Genomic DNA, 26,981 nt, shown 5'->3' with positions numbered 1-26,981 from the left:
AACTTAAAGTTCAAAGAGTAATTCCTAAAAGCTCAAGACATGGTCTAGAGATGCAGCTCAACGGATACAGAGCCTGCCTAGCTCTTTGTGGGTTTCACCTCAAACCCTCATAATACCAGGTGTGATGGTGCATACCTACAATGCTAGTGTGTGTGTGGGGGGGGGGGGGGTTTCAGAAGCCAAAGGCCGCCCACAACCATGCACGCATGCACTCATACATGCATGCATGCACGCACGCATACATGCATGCATGCACGCACGCACGCCTCAATACATAAATGGCTAAAATATACACACACTCTCTCTCTCTCTCATGACAAAATGGATAAAATAATTCCACCAACATAAAGGGCTAATTCCTTTAACTGAAGGAAGCACATAAATAGAGACTGAAATAGTAGGGGTGGAGATAAGACCTCTTAGGGAGAAACTCAAACATAATTCAAAATATTTATTTTCATTAAATGCAAGTTCTAAAACACAGACAAGTAGTGGCATCTAGCCAGATGTGGTAGGCATACCTTCAACCCCAGGACAGCCAGGGCTACCCTCTGTATAGGTAATGATGGTTTTGGAATACTAATTGACAGGAGTGGATCATGGTCTTATGAAAAACATTCCAACAGATTCTAATCTAAAGGCTTAATGCAACAGTGCTCATGGCAACTCTCAAAATATTTAAAATTCCAGGAATATGCTTTATAGAACATCAGCTGCTGATTTCTTTGTGTGATCTTTGAAGTTGTGATCAGGTAGAGTGAAATCTCACTCTTGTTCCAATTTTGGAAGGAAAAGCCTTAAGGTATAAACGGTAAACGAACCTATAACGATTTCTGATTTCCATGCTGCCATCTTCGAGCAACAGAAAAAGATGAGAAGATCCAGCTCTCTCCTCCAGTCGAGCAAGATGCCCAAAGAAAAGAAGGCCAAGGGGAAGGAGGCGGCCCCAGCCCCCACCGTCGTCATCAAGAAATAGGAGGCCAAAAAGGTGGTCAATCCTTTGAGAAAAGGTCCAAGAAAACGCAGGACATCCAGTCCAAAAGAGATCTCACACGCTTTGTCAAATGGCCCCGCTACATCAGGCTGCATTGGCAAAGAGCCATCCTCTATAGGCGGCTCACAGTACCTCCTGCCATTAACCAGTTCCCCCAGGCCCTGGACAGGCAAACAGCGACTCAGCTGCTTAAGCTTGCCCACAAGTACAAGCCAGAGACAAGGTAGGAGAAGAGGCAAAGGCTACTGGCCCGTGCTGAGAAGATGGCCCACGCTGAGAAGAAAGCTGCTGGCAAAGGGGACGTCCCAACTAAGAGACCACCTGTCCTCCGAGCAGGGGTCAATACAGTCACCACCTTGGAGGAGAACAAGAAGGCTCAACTGGTGGTGATTGCCCATGATGTAGACCCCATTGAGCTGGTGGTTTCCCTGCCTGCCCTGTGTCGAAAGATGGGGGTGCCCTACTGCATCATCAAGGGAAAGGCCAGGCTGGGGCACCTGGTCCACAGGAAGACGTGCACCACTGTTGTGTTCACACAGGTGAACTCGGAAGACAAGGGTGCTCTGGCTAAGCTGGTGGAAGCTGTTAGGACCAATCATAATGACAGATGTGACGAGATCCGCTGCCACTGGGTCCTAAGCCTGTGGCTCACATTGCCAAACTGGAAAGGGCAAAGGCTAAAGAACTCACCAGTGAACTGGGTTAAATGGACACTAAGTTTTCTGTACATAAATATAATTACAAAATTATCTTCCCCCTCCCCCCCCAAAATACAACAGCAAGATTTAGCACTTCTGTAATCTACTTCACAGTTATGTTCAGTAAGAAAAGCAGAGGATCTAGGAGAGGCACCGATAGAGAGGACTTCAGTAACACTCATTTAGAAGCCACGGATGGCACTCCGCAGTCACTGTCACTTCCTGATCTTCCCAACAGCCCCAGTTTAACTCCTAGGACCTACCCTCAGTGGCTTGTAAATGCTTTTATGTCTAGGTACCGAAAATCTGACACCCTCTTGTGGCTTGACGATGCCAGCACTAGGATGGCATATTCACATCATGCAACCACACAATAAATATTAAAATATCACCCACACACACACACAGGGGGGGGGGAAGGAGGGAGGGGGAGGAGGGGAGGGAGGGTGAGAGAGAGAGAGAGAGAGAGAGAGAGAGAGAGAGAGAGAGAGAGGAGGTGTGTGTAATTATAAGAAAAGCTCAAAGGAAAACTGAGGGACATGCCAGGAAATACCTGATAACTGCCCTGTAGCGAGAAGAGTCAGGCCACAAAAGGCAGAGGAAGACTAGGAGAGCAAAGACTAAAGGCTATGGCTTGAACAATTGCAGCCAGCACCGTCCAGGAACAACAGTAAGACAGGACAAATGGAAGCAGGCCCTACATTAGTGCTGTGAAAGTGATGACTGTCTGACTAACAACAGACCTGACCAAGCAGATAAAACGGCTGAACAGTTCTTCCTAATACTTGTGCGTCTGAAATTATTTAAAAACAAAGGTTTTATAAGTACATTAAGACAGTGATAACAAAAGTATATATTGAGAAAACTCTGACACATTGTGGACATGGGGAGACACTCTTGAACATGACAATGGAGGAAAACATGTCTGTGACTAGAAGATGGTCATAAGGTACTACTAGCTACACGCCTATAACTATTAATATTATGTACGCTAACAAGCGTCAAAGTTAGCTAGACTAGTCTACACAGCATGGTCACTGGCTCTGAATATACATACCTTACTAAAAGCAGGCACAAACAGCACTTAAGGAGACTGGCCACAGACTGAGAACCCAATCACTTTAGACAGGTTATATAAAATCTTCAGCATTAAACATCTCCTTTGCAGAAGTGTCACTAAAGCCATTGCCATCAGGGCAAGAGGGACACAGCTGACACGGGACACTAAGTGCTGGAAGGGACATGGTTTACTGATCTTGCTGTCTTTACATACAGTAAAATGTTTTTTCAGACCAGTACATACTAGCCTAAGTTATAAACAATATCATATCACAAACCAGGTGTGGTGGTGCATGCCTTTAATCCCAGCACTCAGAAGACAGAGGCAGACAGACCTCTGTGAGGTCGAGGCCAGCCTGGTCTACAAAGCCAAGTCCAGGATAGCCAGGGCTCTGTTACAGAGACAAATCCTGCCTTGAAAAACAAAACAAAAAGGGTATATCACAAGGATCATCACTGGTGATTTCACGTTATTAAAAAAATGGAGAGGTTTTGGAATAACAGGTGTCCTTGTTAAATTATGTAAGTATAAATGATAATTAAAGTAGTGAAAAAATGTTAACAGTTGCTATTCTGAAAGGCAGAGCAGGAACAACTCAATACAGCCTTCACAAGGGGCAACAGACATCAGCAAACCTGACCACCCCAAAGAAAATGAACTCCAGCTACTACCATGTCCTTGCAGAGTAGGGGTCAGTCAGTCAGTGCTGGAGAAGGGACCGCACTTCAAGATACAGTTCAAGAGCACAGATGGGCGGGCAGAGAGTGAGTTAGATCTGCTCCTCTTAAGGAAAGCAGGACAAGACAGGATGAGTGAGTAAAGAAGGGACACATGTGCCCAGGCAAAATGGTCATGTGACAATCGATGCTAAAACACCCATAACACAGATGCCAAGACCAAAAGGAACAAGAAAATAGGCAAACTGTTTTCTTCTAGCCAAGTTCTAAGACTGTGACAGCTTCAGGAAATTTATAGACAGTCACAAACATGTCCTACTATGTACACTGTTATGACAATTACATACCATTGTCAGGAATTGGTTCCATGTCCCATGGGCTAAGCTTTTCAATCTCGGTATTGTCCCACCTGTTTAACAAAGAACAAACAAAGCACCGGTTAGCCTTTCCCCAAAACAACTACAGAATAGCAAGGCACCAGATACAGAGGAAATATGGAAGTCAGCGGTCTCACTGCAGTAAGTACATCTCTAACATCGATGTCAAAAGAGTTGAGAAAGGGGTTGGGAATTTAGCTCAGTGGTAGAGCGCTTGCCTAGGAAGCGCAAGGCCCTGGGTTCAGTCCCCAGGTCCGGGAGGGGAAGGAAAAAAAAAAAAAAAAAACACAGAACCAAAAAAAGAGTTGAGAAAGATACAACAAAAGCAAAGTACTGCCACTGTGGTGGTTCACAGCGTGAGCGGCAGCACAGGGGGAGAGTGCCAGGACAGCCAGGTCGACATAAGTAAAACCCTATCTCCAAAACACAAAGGCCAAGACCCAAACCCACAAACAAAGTGCAAAGCCTGATGCAAGGGCTAAAAAGATAAGCCAACAGTTAGGGACACTGGCTGCTCTTCCAGTGGACAAAGACTTAATTCCCAGCCCCCACATGGCAGCTCACAACTCTCTGTAATGTAACTCCAAGTGGCCTCCAAGGGAACCAAGCAAAATGGTGTGTACATACGGTGCACACAGGCAAAATATCCACCCACATAAAAATAAATTATGACAATTTTTGTAAGGTTTACAAAAACATCAGAATCTCTATGAGACCTTTCTCAGAGTGAGGTAAAAATACACAAGACACTGTGGAAGCATGAATGTCAGGTTTTGATCTATACAGTCAGCAGAACGGTGAAGGCCTTCTGTATTTTACTAATGATACAGTATCAATGCTGAACTGTGACTGACTCAGAAATATTAGACACTCTGGAGCTCAGACTGAATCAATGGCTTAAAATGACACTGGCCTAAAGCATGTTAGTTACCTGTGATCTGAGATGTTTTCTGTAAACAAACCTAACACCGTAACACTGGAAATGACTGTCAGGATTCTGTATACCAACCTAACACTGTAACACTGGAAATGACTGTCAGGATACTGTGGTTGATATGGCTCTTGACTCAACACAGTTCCAAACCACCAAGCATCATCAATTATAGATCGAAATCTGTCGCCTGTAAAAGAAATGATCAAGTCTGAGGCATGCATTTGCAAACACTATGTACACCTTTTACCTATGAAATACCGCAATACACAAAGAACAGAGATCAAGCATAAAGTTTAAGAAAATTCAAAATCCTCAGGGTTAAGGGCACATCACAGAGGGTGCTGAAGCTCTGTATTCCACCAGCACACGAGGAGAGGGACAAGACTAACGTCACCTCACTACTGTGTGCGGAGGATTACGGCCCCCTTATGCTTACTTGTCGCTACAAACACAGCATAAAGTGTGCTCTAAAACCTATCAAAAACACAGGAGCAACTGGAGTTTGGGAGCAGTGAGACAGGTTAATGGATGAAGGAAGCACCTGGCTCCATCCTGAAACCCTGAGCTCAATCTCCAGGTACTCGGGAATGGCCTTCCTAAAATCCTGACCTCACTGGAGCCTACTTACAAGCATAAAATAAGTAAATTTTAAAAGAAAAAGTTAAAAATCAAGTCTGAAAGTACTCTGAACCATTAAAAATGCATTATGATTATTATTTAAAAGAACTACATAGCCATTAATCAATCCTACCATTTTATAGTAATTCAACAGTAAGAAAGCCAATCCTTCTAACAGGCTTTTGCAGAGGATCCTCTACAAATCAAACAAAGGGTAGAATGGGTCTGGGGTAGAGCTGTGTCCTATCCCTATTATCCCTATCCCCTCCCCCCGACACACACCCACACCCACACACAATGTAGTTATTAACCTGCAGGAGTGGCTTAAGACTAAAGGATTTAAATGTATCCTACAACTACAGTGAATCCTGATTGGACTTCATTCAGTCAATTAAAATTCCACCCATTTCATCTATGCCTTGTACACATAAGCTAGCAGAGTGTTTTATAAACAGCAAATTAAGTCACCCACATCCAGCTCTCTGACCACTCTTGTGAGTTCCAGGCCAGCTATAGCCACAGTGAGACCCTGTCTCAAAGGACAACTTTGAAGAGATAGATGGCTCAGTGGTTAAGAGCACTGAGTGCTTTTCCAGAGGTCCAGAGTTCAATTCCCAGCACCCACATGGTGGCTCATAACCATCTGTAATGGGATCTGATGCCCTCTGCTGGTGTCTGAAGAGAGCTACAAGATAATCGTGAACTGTAAAGCTGACAGCAGAGCAAGCAACTTCCTCTAAACACAAGGACTATGTGGGGCTTGGGGGAAGGTGTGATGTGGGGGTCAGGACAACTTCCAGGTGTCACTGGCTCTACATACCATGTGGATTCTAGAGACCAGACTCCAGCTATCAGGCTGGGATACAGGGGGACCATCTAAGCCATCCTACTGATCCAAATGTCTGCATTTCTTTTTGTTTCCAAGATTTAAAAAAAAAAAAAAAAAAAAAAAAAAAAAACAGGGTAGAGGTGGCAAGTGGGGTAAATCCATAAACAAAGAACATGCATGCATGTAGAAAGGAGAGTGTGGGTGTCAAATCCCCTGGAGATGAAGTTACAGACAGTTATGAGCTGCCTGGCATGGGCGTTTGGAATTCAACTCCGTTCCTATGGAAGAGGAACAAGTGTCCGTTAACAGTTGAGTCGTCTTTCTGGCTTGTCTACTTACTAAAGGACCAGTTCCTCAAGTCCTATCACTTAACTCACATTCAGTTTGTCTTATCAAAAGTAAAATACTGTGAGCACTCCATAACATGTTTTCTTTTTTTTCTTTCTTTTTTGAGCTGGGGACCAAACCCAAGGCCTTGCGCTTGCTAGGCAAGTGCTCTACACTGAGCTAAATCCCCAACCTCCCACAACATGTCTTCAAGACAAGGTCTCTCTGTGTAGCCCTGACTGTTCAGGAACTTGCTCTGTAGACCAAGCTGACCTCAGACGCAGACCCACCTGTCCCTGCCTCCCGAGTGCTGAGACTAAGGGTGTGCTCCACCACCACTCAGCTTGCACCACAATATATTTTGTGTTAAATTAGGAATTATTTTTTTAACCATCAGATTAAATGGTTTATAAATATTTTAAATTTAAGGTAGTTCTAAACCTTCCAAATGCTGCATCCTTTAATACAGTTCTTCAAGTTGTGGAGATCCCAGCCATAAGGTTATTTCTGTTACTACTTCATAATTTTTTGCTACTGTTAAAAATTGTAAATACCTGATATGCAACCCCAATGAAAAGACCATTCATCCCCCAGAGGGGTCTCAACCACAGGTTGAGAAGCAGTTTTAAATCCTATTGAAGTACAAAATAAACAAGTACTATATTAAAGATAACTGCATACAGCTAAATGTGAGGCACATGCCTTTACCACAGTACTCGGGAGGTAGAAGCAAAGGCGGGTGGTTCTGGGAGTTCCAGGTGAGCCAAAGCTACCCTGCCTCTAAAATGAGAACAAGATAGTCTTTTCCAATCATGCACAAAATAAGCAGAAGCAATGTCATTAGCTAAGAAGTATATAAGGAATAGGTACCAGTTAGCGCAAGCACTAAGCAGACACATTTCAAGGTCACTTATGCTTCTAGAAATTGTTTATATAAACCATAAATCAAAGTACTCTGTGCGAGCAGCAGCTCGAAGGCTGTGAAGACTTTGTAACTCAGTAAGGACAGACAGACTTACTAGGCTGCCAGTTTCTCTGTCTTGCTTCATCATAAAATTGGCGCAACACAAGAAAATCAATAACATCTGGCATATCATGATATCTAAAAGAAAATTAAAAATTACCACAGTGGAAAGCAGCAATATTCAAAAGACTCAGGTACTATCTTATCTGTCATCTCAAACTTCTGGGTACATGTGCACAGAAAGGGTAGATTTCAGGGGACCATCTTGAGTATCATTTCCTAAATGCCACCCACCTCGTTCTTTAAGACTGGTCTGGAGCTTGCCTGGCAAGCCAGTGAGTACCAGGTATCCACCTATCTCTTCCTGCCCAGCTTGGTGGAACTTGGGCTTTTCTCGGCTGAGCCATCTTCCCAGGCATATCTAACCATAGCTGATAAAGGGTACTAGACATGACTCCTTTAATAAGTGCTTTTAGGGCAATATAAGGACTAAGTTCAGATTGCCAAGGTCCACACAGAAGTCAGAGGTAAATGCTAGGAAGGCAGAGAAAGCCAGAAAGGTAGATCCCTAGCTGGCTAGCCTAACCAAACAGTGAGCTCCAGGTTTAGTGAGGGACCCTGTCTTCATTTTCAGTCTCCAGAACAGCAACGTGCAATGTATACTCAACTGAGATCAGCACATCCAATCCTCAATCATGTGTGACTAGGAGCCACCATGTGACAAATTTCCTGCAGAGCCTCTCATCTTCTACCTGTGTGAGCACTGTGAAAAACCACCCAAGCAGCAGATTCCCTGCCTAACTGCTGCCTGGATGGCCTTTGCACAGTGATCCACATGCCTAAGGCAGCTAAAAGGGAAAAGCCTATGGATGTAAAACTCTACATCTAACTAATTCAGTGGAAATTATACCCACCTATATGTAGAAATACATACCTAATAGAGAAAGATTTATCTGTCAGTCTGCCAGTTGCTGGATCTATAAATGCTAGTTTGAGGCAACAGAGCGTAGGTGGTCCAACCTCATACCTTAGTCCAACTATTTTGACCAATTCTTGATCCTGTAATAGACGTGTACTTAGAAATGGCTCTCAAAGGCAGTTTGTCAATACTGTAATTCTCTATGTACTACTACTAGACTAAGCCAATTCTTACCTTTGCTTCCAAACGCTACATGTAATCTGCCACTGGCTGCTAATCTGCAGGGCAGTATCTTACGCAGAAACATGCTCACTAAGCAGTCACTGTACTCACTCAAAAATGTCACAGGTGTGAGGAGAGGAATTTCAAAGAGGTGCAGAATCAGTACAATAAGCAGTTACCAATATGACATTTTATTGTCTGTTTTTCTACTTATTTATGTGTGTGTATGCATGTACCAAAGCATCCATGTAAAGGCCAAAGCAGTGCGTGTAGGAGTGGGCTCCCTCATGCAACCACATGAGAAGTGGGAACTGAACTCATATCTGCAAGCTCTCTTACCTGCGCTTCTAAAGATTTTAATTCCTCCTTAGAATAAACATCTTTATGTAATTTTGTGTTACACAATAGGATTTTGCTTATAAGTTGTTTTTTTCAAGTTTTAGCTTATGTGTTTTGCCTGCATGTATCTGTGTGTCACATGTATGCCTGGTGACAGCAGGACAGAAGGGCATCAAATTTCACAACAGCCTACTTCAGAATTGCTTGAGCATACTTGCCATCCAAGCAATTTAGAGGGTGCAGGAAGGGGAAGTTCAAGGCCAGCCTGAGCTACAAGAATGGTAGACATAGAAAAGGACAGAGAGAAAGAAAGCACAGTTGGAAAATATATAAACAGATCTCAATCAGTAACATTTAGCTCGCAGCTAACTTAGGCATTATCTAAGTGAAAGTTTCTCTAAACCCCCTCTTTCCCCCTAAAACATGCACATCACAGGATTCTTATACTAAGGAACATGAAGTCACCAATTAAAAAATCTGTACTTAAGAGGCTGTTATCAAAAGCAGCTGCCTCAAAAACCACACACATGAGAAACACGCTCAAAAGGCACGAGTGACACTCGGGGACTCTTCCCCTTCAGCAACACACTCGCAGGTAACGCAAACACCACTGACAGTCCTGCAACCGTCCCAGTGTGAACTTCATGCTTTAAAATGACATAATCATGAATATGCAAATACTAAACCCATGTATGAGAATGTATTTGTATTGCATAGTAAAGTAGACATAAAGCCAAAAATCACAGAAACCAGGCCACAAAATTCAATACTTAAAGTATGTTTTCAGGACTGGAAATTGGCTCAGTGGTTAAGAGCACTGACTTCTCTTCCACAGGATCCAGGTTCAATTCCCAGCAACTACATGGTAGCTCACAACTGTCCATAACTCCAAGATCTAATAACACCCTCACATAGACATACATGCAGGCAAACATAATAAACTTAATTTTCTTTTATTTTCTACCTCACTATATATAAAAGCATCAGTAAACACTGCTGACATTCTAGTGCTACTCTGTCCTAAGCAACAAAACAGACTGCAGAATGCATTTCCTCCATCACTCCGAGTTCTACGCTTCAGCAACAGGCAGTGCAAGAACACAGCGCAGCTCAACGTGGCCACGATGATGAGCACGTGGCTCCCATGCCACTGTGTGTGCATGGCCACAGGAACTGCCTTCTTCATGCATTTATGAGCTTTCTACTTCTTGTCTAGGATACCAGGAATAAGACTGGCTATAAAGGCCTGAAAGCCATTTACCTTCAACTCTGATGCCAATTACTCCACCAGGAAGCAGGCAGGGGCCACACGACCACCTTATCAAGTGTCTGAATGACTGATTAAAATCTTTGCCATTTGCTAAAATGGACACTTTCAACAAGAAGATATTACGAACAGATTGGAAAAGCAGCATTCCCTCTGTTTATGACAGGGAATTCTCTCCTTTCCAGCTCTTGCTACCATCTGTCCCCACATTCATATTCTACTGCACGTGCTCTGGACCTTAACAGTGACCTACCCTAAGATCCATTTTTCTCCACGGCTCCTTATTAGGGTTCAGTTCATAAATGTTATTTCTTCTGACAGCTTCAATGTAAGCTTCATGACCCTGACGAAAGTACATCACCTGCAAAGGGAAGTGTATGTTTACGGCAACCACAGAACTTTCACGAGCACCTCCCCACACACACACAAAGGTTTCTGTCTCACCTCATCACCCATCTGAGGAACAAAAGGGGACTTGCGAAGTGTAGTGTCAGTTATCCACACAGGAGGGTGAAACTCATACAAGTGTTCCATACTGGCAAGTTCTGCTGGCGCCGTCCTCCGCAGACTCTGCAAGAAGAAGAGAGTAAAGCTTGGTAGAAAAGAGGACATTTAACCATTTAATTAGAAACTAGTACTTCACCATCCACAGTAGGGTTTTTGAATCAATACACACAGAATTTATTGCTTTTTTAAAAAAATTATGTCTGGATCCCACCCTCCTGTTACCTGCAGCTTCTACAATCACCATGGAGCTATCTAGACCCAGTCCAGCACTCTCTCACCCCGGTGGCCTGTCCCACTAGAGGAGCTTCCTTGTACGTGTCTTCTAGGCATAAGCCACTCTGCCAAGACTGCACTGAGTTTGAACACAGCCTAGTAATAATTAGGAAATCTCCTTTTGTGACTGTTTTTTACTTTAATTTGTGTACTGCATGTGTGCATGCACACACCTCCAAGTTCCAAGGATCAAACTCAAGCTGTCAGACTATGTACTTTGTGGCTAGCACTCTTATCTGTTTATTTTAGTATTCTGAAACAGGTTTTGTTTATCCCAAAATGGCCTCCAGCTCAGCATGTGCCCAAGCATGACTAGTGCTGTTTGCCTGCCTTCACCCCTGGCTGCGGAGATTACAAATAAGCAAAAGCATGCCTGCCCTACGGTGCCAGAAATGGAACCTGAACTTCACGAATGCTGGGTAGACCAGAAACCAACTGAACAACATCCCCAGCCCTACGGACAGGTCATCTCTTCAGTTAAGGTTTTCGAGATGGTACACTTTCAACACATGTTCTCCATACTTGTTCCTTACTCCTCTTAGGCTCAGGGAAATCCAATGAGTCACTGCAAGTAAGATGAAACAGAATCAACAGTACACGGCTGGAGCCATACAGGAAGCACTAGGGTGTACCCCTCGACTTACTGTTGGACCCACAGCTCTACACATGATATAAGAACAGTGAAGGAGGGCTGGAGGGATGGCTCAGTGGTTAAGAGCACCGACTGCTCTTCCAGAGGTCCTGAGTTCAATTCCCAGCAACCACATGGTGGCTCACAACCATCCATAATGGGATCCGATGTCCCCTTCAGGTGTATCTGAAGACAGCAACAGTGTACTTACATACATACATAAATAAAATAAATCTTTAAAAAAAAAAAAAAACAGTGAAGGAGCTAACTGCAGGGAAAGGCACATGAAACAAGAAGAGTCATGGCCACGGCCACAGGACTAGGCTTGGGGGGAGTCCCTGAATATTCCCACCATCAGACCTGTGACTCAGGAACCAGAGCACCTACATTTCTGACCCACCCAAGCAAGAAATGAGAAATGCTTCTTCTTACACCTAAGTTGTCAGGGAACCTGTTACCCAGAAACAGTACCTACTGACACATAAGAAAGAAAGCAGGGCTGCACTCACAGGAAAACATTTAAGATAAAAATAGAAACAAATATGGCAATGAGAGGCAAGCGGGGGTGGGGCACAGCCTTAACCCAGCACTCTGAGTTAGAGGCCAGCTGAGTGCCACTCAAGAGGCCAGCCAAGTGCCAAGATGGCCAAAGCTACACAGAGACAAGAACCATGTTGTTGCTGCTGATGTTGGTTTGACTGCTGTCCTAAAACCCCTCAAGTCTGTCTTGGCAGCAAACTCAGTTCAGATCTAAAGCTACATCAACACTACTCAGAACAATAGGAACTTCCTTCCTCTAACTCCTTTGCAACAAACCCCTAAAACCCCGCTTCTGAGAGAGACCGACAATTATGAAAAGGAAAATCTTAGGAACATCTGTTTACATAAATAAAACTCAAGGAAAGTTGAACTGGCGGACACTGAGCCAGGCTGGAGCAGTGCAGCAGTGGAGGGCATAGCTTCATGGACACAGTAAGGGGCTCTGAAGAGAACACCCACAAAGTCATGGGGCTTATGCACCATCACACACTCTACTGAAGATCTGTGTGCACAGTGTGAGGTGTGAGGCCCCGAATTCAATCTTAAACTAAGAGAAGAGGGCTGGAGAGATGGCTCAGTGGTTAAGAGCACTGATGGCTCTTCTCAAGGTCCTGAGTTCAATTCCCAGCAACCACATGGTGGCTCACAACCATCTGTAATGGGATCCAGTGCCCTCTTCTGGCCTGCAGTCACATATGCAGGCAGAATGCTGTATATAAAATAAATAAATAAATCTTTAAAAAAAAAAAGAGAAGAAACAAGAGAAAACTAGAAAGAAGGCAAGAAATGCACGCACACATACATACATACGTACATACATACATACATATATACGTACATATATATGCCCATGAATGAGTGAATGGATGAATCAGGAAAAAAAAAAAACAAAAACCCCTAGATGTAGAAAAGAACACTGTATAGAAGTAGAGGTTCACATTCTTTTTTCTCAGTTTGTTTTTCTTACCTCCCGTTTAGGCTTGCTTTCTTTCCTTCTTTTCCGCCTTCGTTTAGGAGGAGATATGTTCTCCATGGACATTTCGTCCTCTGAAGTACTGCAGAATCGAGTTACTCGACGTCGACATGATGTTCTTAAAGGAGGCTCCAAGTGGACCCCCGTGTCGGCTGTCCAATCAGAGTACTGAGATGAAGATTCGCTGCAAGAGGAGAAAGCTTTAAATCTCATGGGACCAGGATTTAAGCACTAACAGCAAGTTCATAACAGAACCCCTGAGGAATAAGGAGATGAACATGGAGAGAGGGAGATGAGAGCCTAGGTTTAACTTGAACATCCTGCTTAACACTACCAGCTAAGAACCATAGACTACAGCTATGACAAAGACAGAGGAAGAAATGTCAACAGGGCTGAACAGGTGGCTCAAGTGAGAGCACCAGCTGCTCCTCCAGGCCTGGGTTTAATTCCCAGAACCTTCTTGGTGGATCCAAGGCATCTGCTGTCTTCTGGCCCTGGGTACAGACTACATTCAGGCAAAACACTCATACACATAACACGAACAAAGAAACAAAGAGCTCTTCACCAACACTGGAAAGAAGATAATGTGGAATATTTTTGTTTAACCCAAGATAAAGTAAGGAGCTTATTACGTTCTGTGGCACTGGAGGTCTAAGCCACAGCCCTGTGTGCACCAGGCAAGTGTTCTACTCTCAGCCACATGTCCAGCACCTTCTTCTGTCAAGTACCCTCTAAATGACAGCTGATCAAAGGTAGGCCTGTAGCCAAGCAGTAACTTCCCTCTCAGAAAGCACACACAGTTACTAAAAAGTACCACAGAGAACCCTACCTAAGAAGAGCCTCATCACCTCCATGACACTGGCAGATACAGATTCATTAATCCACCTGCATCACAGAACACCAATGCAAACACCAGGTGAGCCAGCCCAAGGGAAGCAACTCACCCCAAACGGAGCTTAAAGTGAGTGCAGGAAAGGAGCACCAGACACAAGTCACGGTAAGGACGGCTGTGCAGGAAGTTCTCGCCCACAACCAAGCTTCACCATACAGCAAGGGATCAGGTCCCAACAGTCAGGTACCAGTTACAACACAGCAAAGGAGAAAAGCTGAGGCAGAGAGCACCACAGAGAGAGACGGCAAAGACTAGATGGCCTGGGGCTGGAGAGATGGCTCAGTGGTTAAGAGCACTGACTGCTCTTCCAGAGGTCCTGAGTTCAAATCCCAGCAACCACATGATGGCTCACAACCATCTGTAATGAGATCTGAGGCCCTCTTCTAGTGTGTCTGTAGACAGCTACAGTGTAATTATATATAATAAATCTTAAAAAAAAAAAGAAAGAAAAAGAAAAAAGAAAAGACTAGATGGCCTGTGTACTACGGGAATAGAGAAGCTTCAGGGACGGTTGTGTAGTTTTGTAGAGGGAAGCAGTATGAAAAAGATGCAAGTTTTCATTCTCCTCACTCTGAAACCTGGTTCCTAAAGACATTTAGAACAGTTAATAATAAATACATGGAAGGCTGCCCACACATTTAAATGGCCTAAGAATACTTAGTATCAGCATGCTTTACTAAGAATTGGTAAAGCATTGTAGGGTGTGGTGTCCTATCCAGTCCAGAGCTAGTCAAGCACTTGTCTTTGTCAGAGGCAGGGACAGACACTCACGGTACCTCGGGCTATCGCTGTCACTCCCACTTCTTCTGTCACTTCTCCATTCATCATCCTCTGAAGAACAAGAACCTTCACTCTGATCACAAGATGTTTCCTAGATGGTCAAAGGGAAAAAAAAAATCTTGATCTTACAGGTTGCATAACACACAAGACTGCTACATCATGCCAACAAGACTAGCAGGCTTAAGGAACACAAGATATTAGTAGAAATGCAATTAAACAAGACCTACAAAGCAAGGCACTGTTAATAAACAAACCCATAAAGGGCTTTTGAGAGAAAGTAACATTCATCAGGCTAGCCTCCACCTAACTCTGTACTGAAGAAAGGCTTTGAACTCCTGATCTTCCTCGAATCACAGATATCAACACCAAGCCCAGCTCCTAAATCCTTCTATTTGTCAAGGTATTTCCAAAGAGGACTTGTGAGGCTGACAGCCACCATGCTCAGGACAGACTCTGGCTTTGGATGTTAGTACTGAGGTACACAGGAGCATCTCTGCATTGGACTGCTGTTTTGCTTTGGACCACAGAGATGAGATGGCCAGTACCTTTCAAAAGTGTGATTTCCTACTATGTCTTTACTAATGATGCGACTGGCAGATGCTTTCCCATTGAAAAAAGGATTATTTTTCTATTACTCCATTTCAACAGCTCTTTATATACAGTGACTGCAAGCTTTTCAAGTATTTTTTTCACTTTGTTGTTTTTTTCTATTTATCTAATAACTAATAGTTATCTTTTCTGGTGCAATTTTGTCAATTTCCAACTTGACACCTGCACATAAAATAACATTGCTATATGAGAACGCCTATGTATTCTATCTTCAGGCTCTACAAATGTTAAACTCTTAGATTTACATTCAGTTTGTGACTCACTCTGAGCTGTTATTTCCTCTTTCTTCACAGACAGGGCCTCGGCCTCAGTGATCCAGGCATGGACCACCAGAGCTAGACTGAGCAAACTCATGTCAAAGGTGGCTACAGATGTTTGTGCAGTGTGTGCCCAGCAAGCACTGAGTTGTCCTGTGGTCAGCTGTCCACTGGTCTGTTTGGGACCAACTATGTCATTGCCATGACCTTTCTGTCTGTTTTTCCACCAATACCACTTTCTTGAAAACCACACTTTTTTTTTTTTTTTTACTTTTTTTTTTTTTTGGAGCTGGGGACCGAACCCAGGGCCTTGCGCTAGCTAGGCAAGCGCTCTACCGATGAGCTAAATCCCCAACCCCAAAACCACACTTTAACAAACCACAATAACAGCCAATTAACAAGCCACAATGACAGCCACAGTCTGTCCTTAGTACATTCTGCAATCCTAGCTTAGCTGTCCTGGACTTTTCTTCTCTCCATGTAACTTTTTTTTTTTTTTTTTAATTTATTTATATGAGTACACTGTAGCTGTCTTCAGACACCAGAAGAGGGCATCTGATCTCATTACAGATGGTTGTGAGCCACCATATAGTTGCTGGGAATTGAACTCAGGACCTCTGGAAGAGCAGTCAGTGCTCTTAACCACTGAGCCATCTCTCCAGCTCCCGTGTAACTTATTTTATAAGTTTGCCAACATCTTCAAAAGCAACTGTAGTGGATTTTAGCTGGCATCACACTGAACACACAGATGATGGAGGACACAAACATCTTGAAAAGGATGTGAGCCAACAGTGCTCCTTTGTTGCTGATGAGAGCGCAAATGGTGTAGGCGCACTGAAAGACTGTCTGTCTCAGCGCCAAACAAGCCCCTCACCCAATCTTTGTTTTTCAGAAAGCTCCTGAGGTAACAGTTTATGTTCACAACAATGTGCACACCAGTGCTTCTCATCTCCATGTATACTTGTCAAAACTCAAACACTGAAGTATTTATTATGCTCAAACAGTGACTACTGAGGGTACACTGAATGGAATATGGTAAAAGTAAATGAGCTATCAAGCCAGAGAAGTCATAGAGAATATGTCAGTGTGTGGTACAAAGGCAAGGGGCCAACCTGAAACACAATACAATCTAGCATTCTTTTAAATGATTTCCTAGAAAGGCAAGTTAAGGAGAAACAAAAGTGCTGTGGTAACCATACGTGGGGTACATGCTCCAGAGTCCCAGGTGCTGAAAAGCTGAGGCAGAGAGAAATACATGGTTGAACCAGCCTGGGCAGTTCTGGTTTTGCTGCTGCTGTTTTAATTAAAGTGCTGGAAGAGGACTTGCCTAGCCTAGCAACAGGCCCGCCTGGGTACCATCCTCAGCACCACATAAGCCAAGAGAGAACCCAGCAGCAGAGAGACCAGGAAATGTCAGCTAAGCTACACAGTGAGCATGGGGCAAGCCTGGAGTACAAGAGATGCTGTCTTTAATCTAAAAATAAATAAAAGTAAAATTGAACAGGGCTGGCAAACAGCTCAATAAGTAAAAGAACTCACCAACACAGCTGATAACCTAACTCTGGTCTCTGTGCCCAAGCTGTGGCACACATTAATTCATATACAGACACATATGAAAATAAATACATAAATGTAATGCTTTAAAAAAAAAGAAAAAAGGCAAGTGCCCAGTGAGGGTGGTGCACATCTTTGATCCCAGCACTGCAGAGGCAGACAAGCAGATGCAAGTTAAGGCCAGTCTGGACCACAGAAATGAGCTCCAGGGGGACAGCCAGGGCCACACAAAGAAACTATCTCAAAAATCAACAACAAAAGATGAGGCAAAATGAGGTTCACTGGATAAAAACACTCCTCGGAACCTGACACACAGCAACTCACAACCTTCTATAAACACAACTCACAACCTTCTATAAACTACTGTTCCAAGCAATCCCAAAACCCTCTTCAGGCCTCCAGAAGCACTTTTTAAAAGAACAACATGATGTACACATATACTTGCAGGTAAACCACCCACAGCCATAAAATAAATAATCTTTATTAAAAAAAAAAAAAAAGAATTAAGACAGGGTCTTGAACTCACTACGTAGAACAGTCTGGCTTGGGACTTACAAAAATCCCCTTGCTATTCTCTCCTTGCTATTGCTGACATTAAAGGCAAGAGTGATCACACTCGGCCTAATTATTGGAACATAACAGCATATATAACACATATATATGCCACAAATTCTAAATACATTTCCACTCAATGACTGTCTGTAGAAAATCATATGATCACCACCTCAGGACACCAGGAAGCCTTGCAGGCACAACAAAACCGTTTCTTTCTCCAACAACTGACCCAGGGTCAAAACCAAACTGGTACCACGTCATTTTCATCTTAAAGTAAAGAATTAATTCAGGGTCAGTGAAATTGCTCAAGGGATAAAGGTGCTTGCTGTCTGGCCTACTGACTCAGCTGGATCCCAGAGACCACAGGCAGTCAGCAGAGCACCTTGACCCCAGCTATCGGGTGATTCCACCAACATACCATGGCATGCCTAGACCTCAAAATAAGTAAATGTAAGTTTTTATATATATATAAAAATATTACATTAATGAATTAAGACAAACTCAGCAGAACTTGTCAGCACAGGCTGCAAGCATGTGGGAGACAGGAAACTCCCTCAAAGTCTCCCCTACTTTAGGATATAGGAACTCTCTTCCTTAAGGTCAAGAGGTCAAAAGGGCTGAGGGGTAATCTCCCACAATCTGCCTTCCATGCCTAGCCTCTTTAATCCCTAACATCTCTCTCACACACACACACACACACACACAGAGAGAGAGAGAGAGAGAGAGAGAGAGAGAGAGAGAGAGAGAGAGAGAGCGCACTGACTAAAAAAGTCAAACAAATCCATATCAGGTAACCCCAGTGTCTGGCTACTCACATGTCGGACAGAGCCGGAAGATTCATTTCCAGAAGATAATTCACACTGGCCAGCATTTCTTCTACTATAATTTGCATATTTACGCCTACATGTCCGTTGTCTAGACTGGGACACCAAAACCATCGAATTTGACTAAAACATAAAGAAACATAAGCATCATTATAGCAAAGTAGACATTGTATGGGGTGAACTATAAATGACTTTAAAGGAGACACAGATTAAAAATAACTTTGGCTGGGGCTGGAGAGATGGCTCAGAGGTTAAGAGCACTGACTGCTCTTCCAGAGGTCCTGAGTTCAATTCCCAGCAACCACATGGTGGCTCACGACCACCTATAATCAGGTCTGGTGCCCTCTTCTGGCCTGTAGTTGCATACATGCAGGCAGAAAACTGTATGATGTATACATAATAAATAAATAATTAACTTTGGCACATACTGTTAACTCCAGTTGGGATTTTTTACTTTTGGTTCCTTGGAAAGCTTGAAAAGGCCCCAGCAGCTCACGTTCACCACACTGTCTGATACACTAGTGTTAGCGTGAATGGCATAAAGCCACAATGAACAGGGTGTCAAGGGCTGGAGTGTACTCAGCTGGTAAATGCCCAAAACCAAGTACAACCCTTAGAGTAAGGCTGGATTCCCAGAATGCCACAGACCTGCATGCTGGCACATGCTGTGCAATCCCACCACTCTAAAGAGAGAAGCTTACTGTATCGTTGGCTATGCGGCCATTATTTTAAAAAAAAAAAAAAAAAAAAAGATAAAACTCAGAAGCTTAAAATATGGCTGGGTGAACATGTACAGCTCTTCCCAGCACACATGTCTAAGTAATCCAACGCCTTCTAGCCTTCAGAGGCAAACACACACACACACAGTAAAACTTGAAAGAAAAAAGTTTTCCAGGCAGTATTGGCACATGACTTCAATGCCAGCATCCAGAGCTCAGCTACCTGGGATGCTATGGCCTCTACTATGCTCACCAAAGAGTAAATCTCCAACACCTGAGCCTTAGAGGGCACAAACCACCCTAACCCGAGGGCAGGGCAAGGCAGGACTGACACTGTCGGAACTTTAAGTGTGAAGGAACCTCCATGGCAGCTCTGACAATGGCTACCTCACGAAGTCAGTCAGCAGCTGTCATTAAACCTTAATTGACAAGGGTCCTTTAATGCCACAAGAACTTATACTAAGAACTCAACAGTTCAGCAAGGCGGTGGTGACAGAGGTGCTCCCAGGAGGCACAAGGCAATCTCACAAAGAAACCATTAAAAAAAAAAAAAAAAAAAAGAACAGTTCTATGTTGGCTTTAAATGCCCAACAAAAGACTTTAAGCAATAAATACTACACTTTAGAAACCTATTGGTATTTTTATAAATCACAAAAGCCACTGAATTTTGATTGTATAATATCCTCATTCCCAAGAAAGGAGACTCGAGTTACCTTTTGTGGGAGCTGGAAAGTCTTCTTTTTCCTCCCTATAACATACAGATTTCGCTCCTCCTCGCCTCTCTCTATGCGAATGTCTTCCAACCTCCTACAAAATGAAGTATTGCGTGACAGAGGCTCTTGGACATAGTAAATCACTGCAGCTTCAAGGCCGTTCTGTTCACAGCACACGTTAAAGGATCTCAGTCATTAAAAGGAGAACGAGCTCCAGCTGCCCGAGCTCCAGCTGCCCGAGCTCCAGCTGCCCGAGCTCCAGCTGCCCGAGCTCCAGCTGCCCCAGCTCCAGCTGCCCCAGCTCCAGCTGCCCCAGCTCCAGCTGCCCCAGCTCCGTCTCAGGAGGCTGAAGCCAGAGCGGCACCTCACCATGGTCAGGCTCGCCCCAGCCACTGCTGAAGACTTACAAGGAACCCATCCCCCAGAAACAGTGCCTACAAGTTTAGATTTTAAATATTTATCGTCTATGTTTTTATTTATTAAAAACAAAACATCAGTTTATGTGAAGACCTATTCATATTAAATACAAAATATTCATTAATCTGCATTAAGTATAGTCCTATTAGAACCAACACCTGATAGCCCATTTCATTGCTCCCAAGTGTCTCCCATGATTTTCCAAGTTTATATTTCCTCTCTGCAAATAAAATTAAAAGCAGCATTTTCCTTATGCAAAGAATTCAACTCCATGTTTTAGACCTCTCATTTCAACAAAAATAGCAGTGCTATTCATTTCTGTCTCTACATCAGTCATTAACACTGTCCAGGAATGATTAGAATAGGGTGAATTTCAAACCTAGAACCATGTCACCGTAAGAACAGCCTTTGTATTCATTGTGGAAAAGACTCCTAGAAACACCTGACTTGATATAAAATCTCGATGTAGCCATGATATGTAAGACTGTACAAAGAACAAAAACTAAGCAACATTTAAAAAAAATAGACAGGCTGGGTAATGGCGACACATGCCTTTTAACTGCAGCATTTGGGAGGCAGTGGCAGGATGTTTGAGGCCTGCCTGGTTTACCTATCTCAGGGAAAGCCTACAGTTTTTGCTGGGGGCGCTTTCTTCTTTCTATGGATAGGAGTGTTTGCCTATGCTTATACATGTACAGCACATCTAATGCCTGAGAACTAGAGTTACAGGTGGGTGTGGGCCACCATGGGGGTGTTGAGAATCTAACCCAAGTCCTTTGGAAGAGCAGCCAGTATTCTTAATCAATGAGCAATCTCACCATCCCAAGTTTTGTATTATTTTTTAAAAATATCTCAAAACAAAGCTGATGTAAGAAAGAAAATAAATTATTTTAAAGCTAAAGAAAAAAATTGAGATTTGTCCAGTTTTTTACAAATCTAGGTCACTAAATGATCAAGAATATTAAGGGTAAACCTCTCTTTCAGAAGTACCCATAAAGAGTAAAGAGCACCCCGCATTGCCATGTAGCCATAATAGCCACAAACATCGTAATGACAAACCACACTAGATGCTGTATGCTCCCTATGACAATTTACAGCAGCCTTGCAAAACATCAAAACGGTGCAGCTGAGCTATCTGCCAATTTCAGCACTGACTACATCTTTGGTTACATGGAACAACTGTTTGTTTATTTAGCAAATAATATTTTTATTGGCTATTTTATTTATTTACATTTCAAATGTTATCTCCTTTCCTAGTTTCTCCTCCAGAAACCCCTTATCCCATCCCTCACCCCTCCCCTGCTTCTATGAGAGTGCTCCCCACCCCCCACCCACCTACCCAGTCCCAAGAACTGTTTATTTTAAAAGATGTGATAAAGAAAATAATTCTTGGGCTGGAGAGATGGCTCAGTGGTTAAGAGCATTGACTGCTCTTCCAGAGGTCCTGAGTTCAAATCCCAGCAACTACATGGTGGCTCACAACCATCTGTAATGGGATCTGGTGCCCTCTTCTAGTGTCTGAAGACAGCTACAGTGTACTCATATAAATAAAACAAATAATTTCCTTTAAAAAAAGAAGAGAAGTGTAGGGAACACATGCTAAATTACCTAAATAAGGCATCATCGTCTGGGAATTTCCAAATGACCCTGAAGGAAGGAGTCTTCACATATGAGACAGAGCAGGCAATGACTGACAAAGTTCACTGCGGGTACCAATGCTAGCTAGTGAGTCTGAAACCTCTCTCCAGTTAAAACATTCGTCCACTCCTGAAATATACCTACAGTTTATTCCTACAACAAATGAGACCAATCATGTGTGTAGACACCTCGTTAAAGCATTCTCCTAACAGTTCACAACGGATCCTTCACAGACCTGAACACGCCTGGTGGTGCCTCTGGAACCACTACTCTCCGCTTCCAGGCCTGGAGGTCACGCTCTGTAGCGATCTGACTCCGGGGAGCATTCTGATGCATCTGACGAACACCCTCAACCTGCCCACTCCGACGAAGACCGATGTTTGGAGGAGACTGAATGTCTAAACTCAGTCTTCTAAAACCTAGGGAAAATTATCAGTTAGTAGTTTAAAAACATTTCAAATTATTACGTTCATTTAACATACAGTAACAGCGCATTCCTCCTACTAGGACACACTCCAAACCAGAAAGGGGACATACTAAAAATAGCTTGTAAGAAGGAAATTTTAACACAACTAAAGCCACAATGTAGGACTCTTATTATTAATTGATAAACTGCCACTTGAACTTTTTCTACACATTCTGAAATTATAAAATAAACAAATGTATCCCATCGCATCTTTATTTCAAAACAGTTGCCATTTGGGAAAACCTTTGTTAAGGACAGAAGCCCACCTAAATTGGAACAGCTATATAACAAGATCAATGTTATGGTCTAGGCTACCAAACAGGCAACTAGCAAACCACCTGAATTCTGGTTTCATGGGATCCTAGTTTCTGTGCACACACATACGCTATACAACACAAACACGTACACACTCTCACACAGACAATAAAAAAATTTTAATTACCACAAAGGGCTGGAGATGCCTCAGAAGTTAAAGAGCATTTCCTGTTGGTACAAAGGACCTGAGTTCAGTTCCCAGTACCTCCAATCAAGTGGAACAAACTCCATTAAGGCTACCTAACTCTCAGCACCCTCTTCGGGCCCCTCAAGTACTTGGACACAAATGGCAGACACTCAAAATAGGCAGGCGGGCGGGCGGGCGAGCGCACACGCACGCACGCACGCACACACAAATAGAAATAATATGGGCTGGAGAGATGGCTCAGCCATTAAAAGCACTTGCTGCTCTTGTAAATGACCCAGATCAGATCCCAGCTCACAACTACCTGTGACTATAGCCCTCTTTTGACCTAAATGGGTAGTCACACACATGTGCACATAGGCCGTTGTTTCCTGCCATGTCGATAATGGACTAGACCTCTGAAACTAAATGTTAGACTCCATTAAATGCTTTTCTTTATAAAGTCGTGGTGATCGTAGTATCTCTTCACAGAAATGAAACCCTCAGACACTCCATCAGGGTGCCATTGTGCAGCAGTAACTGAGTGCTCTGGAGTCTCTAAGCACACAAGATAAAGGAGTATGTCCTAGCTCACCCTCAAACACTGACTTAGTAAGAAAAGTCTCCTACTCAACTACACTGCACAGAGGATATGAATGTCAAAGCAAGAGAAAGCTAAAAGTAATTTTCCTTTAAAAATAATGTTGTCTGCTCTTTTTAATATACTCTGAAAACCTACAGCTAAGACAGCTGACAGCCTTTCAGAGTGCTTCAAAACCTTCCATGCATTTATCACTCCGTTTTTTGAGTAACAAAGCAATTTTCAGAACACTGCACAGCTGTGCTTGGGTTGTGAGGTGCATGTGCCTGGCAATGAAGCCACACCTCTATTTTTTTTTTTTTTTAATTCTTTTTTTCGGAGCTGGGGACCGAACCCAGGGCCTTGCGCTTCCTAGGCAAGCACTCTACCACTGAGCCAAATCCCCAACCCCTATTTTATTACTCTCATGTGAAATACAGGACTTTACTTGTACTCACTCCCTCTTCGGGGTGTTCCTTCCTCATTGGGAAGTCCATTTGCAGTCACATCCTGGTCCACTCCCAGTCTCAGGTCTTGCTGCTGCTGCAGCTGCCGAATCATGCCATCAAGGACGCTGGACTCTGGGCTTGCATCTCCACTGTCATTTGTGTGCAGGCTTATGACCTGTTCAATCACCTCTCCGTCACCTACAAACCACACACTCATCTGTCATCATGATACCCAGAGAGCAGCAGACACTACACACCAACAGGTGGGCCTGAAGCTCGGTGGTGGAGTGCCTGCCCAGCATGAACAAGGCTCAGGCACCCTGAGCAAAGGGAAACACAAACAAAGCACTATTGCAAGTAGTTTTCAAAAACTACCCTACTAGGAAGATACCGCACACAACAGGGGAGTGACTGATCCGCAAAGAGACTGCAGTACTAAGTCACAAAAAACCCTCAAGCTACCTGTGGAGTCCTCTAACTCTGCTGCACACTGTGGCCCTTCATTTGTTCATCGGTGCTACACTGAAAGCTGCTATCCAGAGCTTGTGTCTGGGGGAACAGCCTACCATCTGGGTGGCCCACGGAATAGAAGCAGGGACCTTTCTTCCAGCTCAAGGAAAAAGAATATGGCTTTTGTTGTCCAGCAAAAGACAAGCAACCAGTCTCCACTTGCCCAGAGGTCCTAAGAGGTAGACGCCTGAGGCAGTGGAAAACTGGGGGTCTTTTCTTCTGAGTGCTATTATCAAACCTAGGGTCTTCTGAAGGCCAAACAAATGCTCAAATCGCTATGGCACGCAGAGCTTTGGGTACTACAGCATAGGCAGTGCTAGGCTTACATCAAGCACACAAGCACTGGACTCTTGAAGTCACTGTACTTTATACAGGGATTAGCAGCTCACACCTTTAATCCCAGCACTCGGGAGGCAGAGGCAGGTGCATCTGAGACAAAAAACAAAAACAACAAGAAGCAAACAAAAACGTCCCACAAACAACAAAAGACAGAAGTCACAAAGAACAGAAAAGACTAACAATTCGAGGAATAGGACAATCCCAAACTAAGTCATATAACATACACATAAATAGATAAATCCTGAAAACTAATACTAATGATGCTGAAATGTAATGGTCACACATTAATACAAATACATAAATACATCTTTAAAAGATATCCTGCAAAATACTAATGTTTGGTGACCTAAGAGCATCAGAACGGCTTGTGTTACTCTTTACATTTATTTATGCACACTAGCAAGCAGATGCCTACAGAGGCCAGAGGTATCAGCTCTCTGGAGCACAGCACATACACCACAGAGTACACACAGAAATAAGGATAACTGCTGGTTCTCTTCCCATCCAGCTTTATCAGGCTTCATAGCCAGTGAGTACCTTTAACCACTGAACAACACCAAACCACGGCTCCAGCCCTCACTAATCACTAGGTAGAGTGAATACACACCCGTGACCTCACTTCTGCTACAGAGCTCCAATTTCAAGGCCAGCCTACTCTGCACAGGGAATTACAGAAAAACCAGAAATACATGGCAGAATCCAAAAGACAGACAGACACACAGATGCACTCAGAAAAAAAGGGAATTTGCACTTACTTGTGGCCACATAGCCTAGCTGTGGAACCAAATGTTCATCCGCTGAGTTTTCTCGACCTGGTACTAATCTCTGGAACTTGGTTGGATGAGGGTTTCCATCCACATCTACCAAGAATGGTGGAGGCATAAGATGAGGTGCCTGTTGTGTCTGCTCATCTAGGACATAGTTATTGGAATCTCTTATCAGTGGTCGATAGTCAGTATGGAAAAACATCTGATCAGGAATCTGTAAAAGTACAGATCAAAAATGACAGTTTGAGATCTGTAGTTGTTAAAGACAACAATATTAAAGGTACTTAAAAATTAGAAATGCCAGGAAATTAAATAACTATTTCCAAACTTCCTCTCCCAACTATTCATTTTATACACTACAAGAAAGTATTAAAATGACCTTTTCATATGGCTTGCTGCATCCAAAACCAAATATCAGAAGATGCCCATGAGAATCTGTACAGGCAAAATGCTGTCCGTCCTGTGAAAACTTACAGTCAAACACAGCTCCGTGTCCTTGTCCTTCGATCTAGGGAAGCAGGGGAAGAACATTAGGCGCATTAATAAGTAGCTTGTGTTAGCTCCATGTGTATGACTGCCAGCTTAAGTGCATGCACTTGTTCACAGGAGCCCATAGGCTAAAAGGACACGAGACCACCTAGAGCTGGAGGTGCAGGCAGCTGTCAGCACAGCCTCCACACTGGTAAACAGCACACCCAGTTCCTGTGCAGCTCTCTCTAGCTGTTCGGCCACTATGCAAACACTATAAACTAGTCTAGATCACTTATGTACATGTGAGTGAGTGCTCCTGTTAATGCCTGACTTGTCAGAGGTGAGACGACACCAAATCTCTAAGAATTAACCGATGTTGTGAGCCGCCATGTGGGTGCTGGGACCCACACCTAAGGCTAGAGCATCAAGTTCTTAACCGTGAGCCATTACTTATTGAGCAAGAAAACTGTGCTATAGAGATATCTTTAAAATGGACAAAGTAACTGTCTAGGAGATGTCCATGTTTTATTCTTTTTGAACTTTTTATTTACGAAGAGTTAAGGTTTGCATCCAGGGCTCTGCACATGCCAGAAAAGCACTCTGTCAAATTGACCACAGGCCTCTAAATAAAAAATTAAACCAATTAAAGTAGGAAAATCCTCAAAGATCTAATCATTCACTCTCAAAATGATCAAATGAACACACAAAACACAAAAATAAAGGTTTCCTTCATTTCACGGGTGAATGGTATTTACTTTTTAAAATTATCTTAATAGGTAAGAGGCCAATAGCGTCTTATATATTGGTAAATAATTAGAGAAGCAAAATTTAGTATCTGAAAATGGAAATTAAA

At 43.3% G+C, this 26,981-nt stretch overlaps 1 protein-coding gene across 1 annotated transcript in view; it reads right to left on the bottom strand.

Moving 5' to 3' along the window:
- The window catches only part of Brwd1 (bromodomain and WD repeat domain containing 1), a 93,275-nt gene that overhangs the window by 27,628 nt on the left and 38,666 nt on the right, over positions 1-26,981 (bottom strand). The window contains exons 16-29 of the mRNA XM_032900371.1: positions 26,037-26,165; positions 25,646-25,871; positions 24,051-24,239; positions 22,343-22,526; positions 20,053-20,146; positions 18,612-18,743; positions 14,818-14,912; positions 13,144-13,333; positions 10,670-10,795; positions 10,479-10,586; positions 8,413-8,537; positions 7,534-7,616; positions 4,816-4,927; positions 3,777-3,838 (exon numbers count right to left, since the gene is read on the bottom strand). Coding sequence (XP_032756262.1) covers positions 3,777-3,838; positions 4,816-4,927; positions 7,534-7,616; positions 8,413-8,537; positions 10,479-10,586; positions 10,670-10,795; positions 13,144-13,333; positions 14,818-14,912; positions 18,612-18,743; positions 20,053-20,146; positions 22,343-22,526; positions 24,051-24,239; positions 25,646-25,871; positions 26,037-26,165 — 1,855 coding nt within the window. The remainder of the gene's footprint in view (positions 1-3,776; positions 3,839-4,815; positions 4,928-7,533; positions 7,617-8,412; positions 8,538-10,478; positions 10,587-10,669; positions 10,796-13,143; positions 13,334-14,817; positions 14,913-18,611; positions 18,744-20,052; positions 20,147-22,342; positions 22,527-24,050; positions 24,240-25,645; positions 25,872-26,036; positions 26,166-26,981) is intronic.

This window comes from Rattus rattus, chromosome 4 (assembly GCF_011064425.1).
Source record: "Rattus rattus isolate New Zealand chromosome 4, Rrattus_CSIRO_v1, whole genome shotgun sequence".
NCBI lineage: Eukaryota > Metazoa > Chordata > Mammalia > Rodentia > Muridae > Rattus > Rattus rattus.
The sequence above is the reverse complement of the archived record's forward strand: the minus strand, read 5'-3'. Positions and strand labels throughout refer to the sequence as shown.